The 9,628-nt window shown below is 31.8% G+C and overlaps 1 protein-coding gene across 1 annotated transcript; it reads right to left on the bottom strand.

Moving 5' to 3' along the window:
• Positions 1-571: 571 nt before the first annotated feature.
• On the bottom strand, positions 572-1,391 carry LOC107810720 (glutaredoxin-C9-like). The gene has a single exon (XM_016635531.2). It carries the CDS (start codon positions 1,243-1,245, stop codon positions 784-786), a length of 462 nt encoding a protein of 153 aa, XP_016491017.1. The 5' UTR covers positions 1,246-1,391; the 3' UTR covers positions 572-783.
• Between the last annotated feature and the right edge of the window lie 8,237 nt (positions 1,392-9,628).

The raw sequence follows: 9,628 nt of genomic DNA, 5'->3' as shown, positions 1-9,628 counted from the left end.
ATAATTTTTAAATGGTATTTATTTAAAATAAATAAGGTGTTAACCTTTGCTATAGGAGGTAAAAATTCCATTCTTAAAAGCTTGGCGAGACACTAATTACTGTTCAAAAGTGCGTTTCAAATTAATTAGCCAAAGACAAACTGTTTCTCATCAAAAGCATTTTTTTGAAAGTAGAAGATAAACTGATTTTAGAAGTTTGACCAAACAAGCTATACGAGTGAGACCGAAAAGAAGTACTATTCATTAGTCAACAACTCAAACAAATACAAGTAATTAGGAAATTCTAGATCAAATAATATAACCTGCAACCACCATTCTCTTGGCTTTTTTCTTAGTAACCACTAGCCAAATTATAATTTCAAAAAGATCCAAATCTCAATATCACAAGTACGTAGTTTAGAAGCCACTACTAACCAACTGACTTTTATATACAACCTGCAATTTTATCAAGTAAAAAAGCACAGCACCAATCAAGGCGAAGGCTAAAACACAAATCCAACTATCTATATTCTAACCCCAAATTTTATAATTGAAATTATCCGTAATCAATTTATATAACAACAATTATGCCTTAATCCCAAGGATTCATCTCTCCATTTAAGCTACGATAATTAAGTTGTACTCCGTTCAAGAATTTCCACATCTCAAGTTTGATTTATTTGGCAACAGCCAAAAAGGAAAAAAATAAAAAGAAGAGAAAGGAAAAGAATTAACTTCAACAATTAGTCGCAATTACTAGTAGCAGAGAACAAACTAGGAAAGAAAAAAAAGAAGAAAGGAAAATCAAAGCCACAAAGCTCCAGCTTGTTTCAATACAGGAGTCAACTCGCCAGTAATATGAGCTGCCATAATCCGATCCAAACCTCCAAACAATTCTCCTCCGACAAACACCGCCGGCAACTGCAAACGACCACCCTTTTTCCGATCATCACTGCCGTCGACAATATTCTCCAGCTCATCAATAACCTCATTTTCATCTTGTTCCTCAATATCATAAATAGCAGGATTAGCTCCCAAACACTGCAACAAACGTTTGACAACATGGCTCATACAACAACCTCGTCTACCAACAACTATAACAGCGTTGTCTTTAACCATATTCTTCAATTCCTCTTTTGAACCTTTAACATACATACAAGTACTACTGCTGCTGCTGGTGGTACTATGATTCATTTGGTTGAGGGGTTTGGGATCTTTTAAAGTTAAAGATAAACATGATGATTTGTAAGGAAGTGCTTGTTGCATGGTCAAAAACGTAATAATAAGAAAGGAGAAGTAGAAGAAGAAAGAGAGATTGTAGCTATGATTTTCTTTAGTTTTTTTTTCTCTGTGTAGCTTAGATATTGTGCATATAGGAGATATATAGGATTATATGTAGTGTAAGATCTATACATAAGTTGGATATGAATATATATATACGAGAGGTTGTAGGTAGGGACGGGGGGGGGGGGGGCGCTAATTATAAGGGGGTGGGTGTCAACGGTAGTTACGATATAATACGCGTAACATAAGGTTGTGGCTTACGTTAAAATATGTCATCACTTGCCTATGCTGTGTATCTAAGTGTGGGTACCATTTGCTTACATTATCCTTAGGTAATCCTGATTATGACCTCTATTGTCGGTCTTGTATATATTCTGTATCGGGTGCAAAATTAATGCAAATTATATATATGGATATAGTTTATAAAAATTGTAAAAATGACATCAGATAGCCACTTCAAAGGGATGCCATTTAAAAATTAGTCAGTGCATCTTGGATTTCAGTTTTTCAGTTTAATTTTTCGAGACAAAAATGCCCGGAGTTGTCCTGATATTAAGATTTTTAGTTTAACATTTCAGCACAATAATAAGTATTGGGTAATCTCTAAATAATAACCTTGAGAATAGATATTTGTGCACTTGCTCCATAAAAATTTAAGAAAATTTGACTGGTTTAACTTCTACGAACCAATAATAAAAAACAATCTCACCAAATTATATATATATATGTTTAGTTTTTGGAGAAAGTGGGGAATATGCTGTAATCTATCTATATTGGTATATTTGGTAGTCGAGCTTTCGGTTGAAGTTTTGATGTTTCGAGACAAAAATGCCCGGAGTTGTCCTGATATTAAGATTTTTAGTTTAACATTTCAGCACAATAATAAGTATTGGGTAATCTCTAAATAATAACCTTGAGAATAGATATTTGTGCACTTGCTCCATAAAAATTTAAGAAAATTTGACTGGTTTAACTTCTACGAACCAATAATAAAAAACAATCTCACCAAATTATATATATATATGTTTAGTTTTTGGAGAAAGTGGGGAATATGCTGTAATCTATCTATATTGGTATATTTGGTAGTCGAGCTTTCGGTTGAAGTTTTGATGTGGGATTATACGTTATAGATAAACTAATCTAAAATTTGGTTGACGTACTAATTACTTTTGATGACTATTTATCCAATCTATAATTGATGAGAAATGGCTGGCCTAATCTCATACTCTCATGGGAAAAGGTGCTTAGTAAGTTAGGTCATTTACTGATTTACGCTATAATTGACCCATTCAAATTCAAATGTGACAATACAAGATACCCCATCTATTATCTATCTTTAGATAAGGATGATTTATCTATATTAGATGGAGACGAAGTAATCTTCCATACTCAGTTACAATTTAAATAAAGAAATTAAGGTGAATTATATCTAAATTTTAGTATAGAGTACGCATTTTAATGCATTTAATTTTTTCCTAAATTTAAATATTGATTTCTTAATTTCTTAGTATAGTATTATATAGTTTAAAATTTCAAATTACATAAAAATTAAGACTTTATTTAATCAATTAGGAATATGTAGAGAATGTTTAAGAAACTATAGTCAACAACTCAAAATTGTTAATAAGTTGCTTGGATAGCTTAAATAAAGATGATATCAGGCATGTCGTAAGCAAATCATGCATTGGAAACAAATCATGCATTTAACTGTTTTTAGTTCTACCAAGCATTATGTTGCATCATTCCTTGACGTCAGTCATTTCGTTTTTATCCCTTTATTGGCTTATTTCGTCGTAGATTCCAATTTGTAACACTTCTCTAATTTTGGCTTTTCCCTTATCTCTCTTTGTGGAAAAAACTACTTGTATTTTTAATTGAACAAAAAGTTTTGGGATAAAATTGAAATTTTTAGTCCAAAATGGCCATAGATATTTATGTATTTATCGTATCTCAGTAAGAATAGAATATGAAATTTAACGTTAAATAATTTTTAAACAAAAAAGCAAGGTATTCTTTTCGGTACTAAAAAATATACACATAAATTGAGTTATAAGAGTACTCTTTGAATTAGTCTTCCGGTTATCCAATTAGAAAGAGGTATAAGCTTAAATTACTTCTGGGTTGTCCGTCTTCCTTTTTATTTGGTAACAAAAATAAACTTTACTAATGTGGAACTCAAAAAAGGTGTTGGCTTAAAAAAAATCTAAAAATGTTATAAATAGAATTTTATTTATGGTGAATGTATATATTTAGAGAAATTTTAGGGTTTATTACTTGGTGACTAAGTCACTCTCTCCCTATAAATAGAGGGTTCTATTATATTGTAATTCATCTCAAATCAATAAGAATTCTTTCTCCCTACTTTTCTCCGCAATACTCTTCTTCTTTTATTCTTTCATAACACGTTATCAACACAAGACTCTAACCAATTGAGTAAAAGCTTTGGGATTGAGCATAATAATTGTCAATTGTTCCATGAACTTCCTTCATGATTAAATTCTGGATTTAAAGTATGTATTTTATCGTATTTTTTTTCTTTTATTCTATAATCTGATTTTAAATACAAGCAAAGACAGTAAATTTTGATTGTAACTCTAATGGAGTTTAAAAGAAATTATAACCACCCAAAGTGGTAAAATTTTCATGTCTTGCCATGATCAAAGTCATGTATGATCGTGAGCACAAGAAGTAAAAACCCGTTCCATTGAATTTGCTCTATTCTCATTCCCTTAAGAGAATGTGATAGAAATATGTGATAAGTCTGAAAGAAGACAAAATTATTACTATGAATGTATCAATGGATGTGTATGTGGCAATAGACAAAATTATTAATCGTCATCATTGTGGTAATGAGAACAATAAAGGATTCTCAAAATAATCCTTCACTTTGTGAAAGTAATATTTATCATCGATTTGACATGAGATTTTATAAAGCACATATAGATGATTATAGTCCATTCATGATGTGAATGTGACAACATCTGATTTATGAATACATATTCATTCTTGGAAGAATATGAACGTGCTAGTGTACCACACTCACCTCTAGAAGGGGGTTTGAAAGGAAATAAGAAAATAATGTCATTATTATGGCATAAATGGTTATTGGCCACGTACTTATTGTACGCCAAAATACTTTGGCAATGTAATTATTAAAAGTGGGTAATGCAAGAAACAAATCTTGCATATAATTTTGACCATAATAATGGTATAACTTTCTCCTTAAAAGAGATATTCACCATATGGATGTTGACGAATATGTGGTACTACACAATTAATTGAGAACTATGCAAGAGCCAATTATACTATTTTGGAGAAACACAATTGATTACCAATAAGGTATTATGTTGTAGCAAGCCTCATAGAAACTTATTCAGTTTCCAAAGTATACGCGAAAGCAGTTGATTATATTGAGACTATAAAAAAAGGAAAGATTTAATATTTTCTATTACTACAACTTGTAGCGGAGTAATATGTATGTGAAAAATTACCCGCTTTATTCTCCAGTTTGTACTACATAAATAAAAGAATACCACACTAAAGTGGATGTTTATTGATATAAAAACCCATATCATAATAAACTTGGAGTTTATTGATAATTGCACACGTTATAGTGTAAATCTGAACTTTATCAATATTGATAGTTTATTCAGTTGGCATAATTGGTTTAACTATGTTAATTTAAGTATGATGTGAAAAATAAAAGAGAATTCACATGGATAAATATTAAAGAACTAAAAAATTCTGTACGAATTCTCTTATGTTGTTCTCATTAATTAATAGACCAATTAAAATTGGGATTAAATCCCATGAATGCTGGAAATATCAAAGGTGAATATGGGCCCATTCACCTGCCATGTATGTCACGCAAGATGCATCTATGAGATGGTTACATGTGCAATTATTATTAACCCGCAACATGATGTTTTGCGAGGTAACTTGCTCAATAATTTAATTTTGAGCATACTTTCTAGATTTTCTATTCAAGAAGTCCATCTTGATAAGTTGGTTTACATCACAGTTGGTTTAGCAAAATAATTTATTGAGTGCCTTCACTTAATAGCTAAACAATTGCTTATGAGAACAAAGTTATCTATATCAATTTGATATATGTTATATACCAAAGTATATTACATTCTCCCCTCACAAGTGGTTCAAGGTCAGGAACCAAATAATTCCATCAAATAATTTCATCTTATTATTATTGATGTGTGGTTTACATTTGGATTAACACCATAACGCACAAAGGTGGATTCTCAAAGTTGAGAAAATAAGTTAGTTTTTCTAACATGAGGGGGAGACATGATAAACAGTTGAGAAAAGGTTACGTGGAATGAATTATCATTTGTATATCTAGATCCTCGAATAAGATAATATGAACTTGAAATTCATAAAAAGATAATTCATTTGCAACATATTGCAAAGCATGCCATACGCATTTGCTGACCCAAAGAAAGTAACTATATTCTCATTGGAAATGCTCATATTAAGTCCTAGAAGGACAAATTCTATGGTACGCTTAAGCGTATAGATAAATCAGTTTCAAATAAACTTCTTCATAAAGAAGATGAGCAAATGAGCAAATGATCAAAATGATCATAATAAAGGAGGCAAGTGATCTAGAATATCACATGACATAACACTTCATAAAATCTCATGAGAGATTCAGATACTTGAAAATATGAATGAAGAGATCTCTATGTTATGTCTTTATGAAAAATAAGGAGGTTGGAACCGATATAAAATGTTCGTTGACGACATTTATGATAACACTAAATATATATGAGGATCTTAAGTCTGAAGAAACAATTCGAATAGAATTGGTTTCATATGAAATACATGTAGTTTTGGACACGTAGTTCAAACACTTGAAAGTATAAAGTCAATGGCACGTGCAATCAGTTTTCGTTATCTTATATGTCTAGCATGACATGAAAACTTGATATACATCTAAAGTCTATTATATGACTTAACTTATATGACATTCCATGAAGGATTTAAGTTGCTTGAAGCATATACAATTCTTGATCTTGAAGTACTACTTCCTTAGTGCAATTTGTGCACAAATGTATTTTACTATAACTATAAGCATGATAATGTGATAGCGAGAATACCTCTATGGAGATATTGAAGAGTCATTTCACGATATTTATGAAGACATTATATATGTATCACGAATGATGATTTCAAGGTGCAAAATATTCATTCAAGTTAATATGGTTGATTTATTTATCAAATCTCTAACAATGATCTCTTGAAGATGGTGCACAAGATTGGAATGTGAAGGCTCAAGTATGTGAATTGATGCTCTCATCAGAGGGAGTTAATGCGCGTTGCACTCTTTTTTCCCTTACAAGGTTTTGTCCCACTGAGTTTTCCTTGCAAGGTTCTTAACGAGACAACCAAAAGGCGTATTGTTAGATATGTGTACTCTTTTTTCTTTACTAGAATTTTTTTTTCACTGGGATTTATTTTAGTTAAGGTTTTAACGAGGCACATTTTCTGTTGAATAGACATTCAAGGGAAGTGTTATAAATAGAATTTTATTTATGGTGAATATCTATATTTTGAGAGATTCTAGGATTTATTACTTGGTGGCTAAGTCACTCTCTCCCTATAAATAGAGAGATTCTATTCCATTGTAATTCATCCCAAATCAATAAGGATTCTCTCTTCCTACTTTTCTTTGCAATACTCTTCTTCTTATTTTATTGTTTCATAACAAAAAGAAATTTTTGGTAAATTGATTTTTTTTTTTTTGGTAAAAATTGTTTCTCGAAAAACACTAAAAATATTCTTTTGCTTTTTAAGAAAAGGTAAAATCTGCTTTTAGATAGTTTTCGAGCTTTTACGAAAATTGATGTTTGATTGAAAGACAGTTTTGCAAAAAAGTCTTATCTGAAATTTGTGCAATTTGTTTTATCGCCATAATGTTTGAAGAAACATTAGGTTATACATAAGTCGTGATAGGATGGATACAATCTCTCCTTTCTTAATCAAAACTTTTATATTTAAATTTTTGGAATGAAAAAATTCTGATACGAAGCATCTTTCTTCCATACAACTCAAATTAATCAAAATCCCAATATAAATATCAAACACTAATCAAAAAGAGACTTTAGATTGTTGATAGGTCTTCATCAATTGGTTTCGGAATCAAAATGTGGTTCTTTTGGACTCAAACTACATAAATAAATGGTAAAAAAAAATGACATTTTTATATATAGCGTCATAATATCTGACGCTATATACTAACAGTAACGGCACTGTTAATGTATAGCGCCAGGTATTGTGGCGCTATACTGTAAAATCTGACACGTCTAGGTATAGCGCCACAATACCTAGCGCTATACATACATCATTAATGTATAGCGCCAGGTATGGTGGCGCTATACATAGATATTTTATACCCCTCCGTCTTCCATCTCAATTCATCCTCCATTTTTTAAAGACTCCATCTCTTCTTGGTCCCACACCACCCCGTTTCTGCCATTTTAAAAAAAAAAATTGAGTCCCCCCGACACATAAAAATCGAAGAAAAAGGGTCCCATATTCGAGTAGAGCTTCGTGTTATTGTTGATTCACAATTCCGGAGTCAAAATTTTAATCTTTTTGCTTTGCCAAAATTCTAAATCGAGGTATTTCTATTTATTTTAAGTTGAAACATTTATAATAATGCATATTATTTGATTTGTATGTGTTCTATTTCGGTTTGTGTTTTTTTTCCGAAACTAGCATGTTAAATTTATCCGGATTTAATATTAGTGTTTTCTAAAAAAATATAAATTAGTAAAATAAATTTGTCTGTTAATATCCTGATTTATATATATGTGTTTTCATGCCGTTTTGTATTTTATTTGCAATTAAATTTATTTGTTATTTATGATTAGTTTAGATTATTTTTTAGCGTAGTAAAATTCAGACCTTTTTAGCATAGTAAAACGTAGACCCTTATAGTGTAGTAAAATTTAGAGCCTTGTAGCGTAGTAATTTGTAGTATTTTAGCTTAGAATTCCTTTTGTTTAAGTAACTTATACTGGTTGTTGAAAATGCAAACTTTGTACAATTAAGTTAATAATTGTATAAAAATCCATATATATATAATTTGTACAATTAAGTTAATAAAAAATATGAATTTAAATTATAATAAAAACACACACACACACACACACAATGATTGTTTGGTGTCACTGGTCCTCAAAATATCGAGCCTTGAACTCATATATATAATTTATACAATTAAGTTATTAAAAAATATGAATTTAAATTATAATAAAAACACATAATTATTAATGATAGTTTGGTGTCACTGATCCTCAAAATATAGAGCCCTGAAAAAATATGAATTTAAATTATAATAAAAACACATAATTATATATATATAATTTGTACAATTAAGTTATTAAAAAATATGAATTTAAATTATAATAAAAACACATAATTATTAATGATAGTTTGGTGTCACTGGTCCTCAAAATATCGAGCCCTGAACCCATATATATATATATATATATATAATTTGTACAATTAAGTTATTAAAAAATATGAATTTACAGTTGACGACATGGACGCGACTATACATCCCGGCCCCCGGACGTTGGATCTATTAGCCCTACAGCCCCAGCATAGATCCGAGTATATATGGGACGGACAGTTGCTTACGTAGACTTTCCAGGCTAGGAGAGTGAATCTATTGTGGGAGTTTTTGAGTCCTCCCCGCGTTCTACATCCCCGCGTGGTCCATTAACTGGAGGAGATGGGATTATATAGGATTATTAGGATTGGCCGGATACAACTCGACTATGCTTTGATCACGGCCTTGATTGAGTGGTGGCGACCGGAGACACATACTTTCCATTTGCCCATCGGCAAGGTCACCATCACACTCCAGGACGCTGAGATTTTATATGGCTTGTCCGCTGATGGCTTGCCAGTTTTACTGCCTGCGACCATGAGATATTATTCGTGGCAGGCATATTGGGATATGCTGTACATGCTCACGGGTTTCATGCCGGAGGACGAGGCGGTAGCATCTGGGTCCAGTCGTATATAGTTGGTCCCCATTAGAGACCACCTGGTGCAGATCCACCATACTATCACCGATGAGTCAGCGGAGGTGGATGTACAGCGATATACGAGGCTGCTGTTGCTCCTTCTATTTGGGGAGGTCTTGTTCCCGAATACTTCGGGGAACCTAGTGAGCCTCCGTTTTCTGCATTATATTGCCCGGTTCGAGGATATATCTTTGTACAGCTGGGGTGGTGTTGTCATCTCATATCAATACAGGCAGATGTGTCGGGCTTGCATCGGCACACAGAAAGACGTTGGTGGCTTTATGCCGCTTCTACAGGTGACAACATATTCA

The sequence above is a fragment of the Nicotiana tabacum genome, chromosome 10 (assembly GCF_000715075.1).
Source record: "Nicotiana tabacum cultivar K326 chromosome 10, ASM71507v2, whole genome shotgun sequence".
In the NCBI taxonomy this organism is placed as follows: domain Eukaryota; kingdom Viridiplantae; phylum Streptophyta; class Magnoliopsida; order Solanales; family Solanaceae; genus Nicotiana; species Nicotiana tabacum.
Note: the sequence above shows the minus strand (reverse complement) of the source record. Positions and strands in the feature narration are given on the sequence as shown.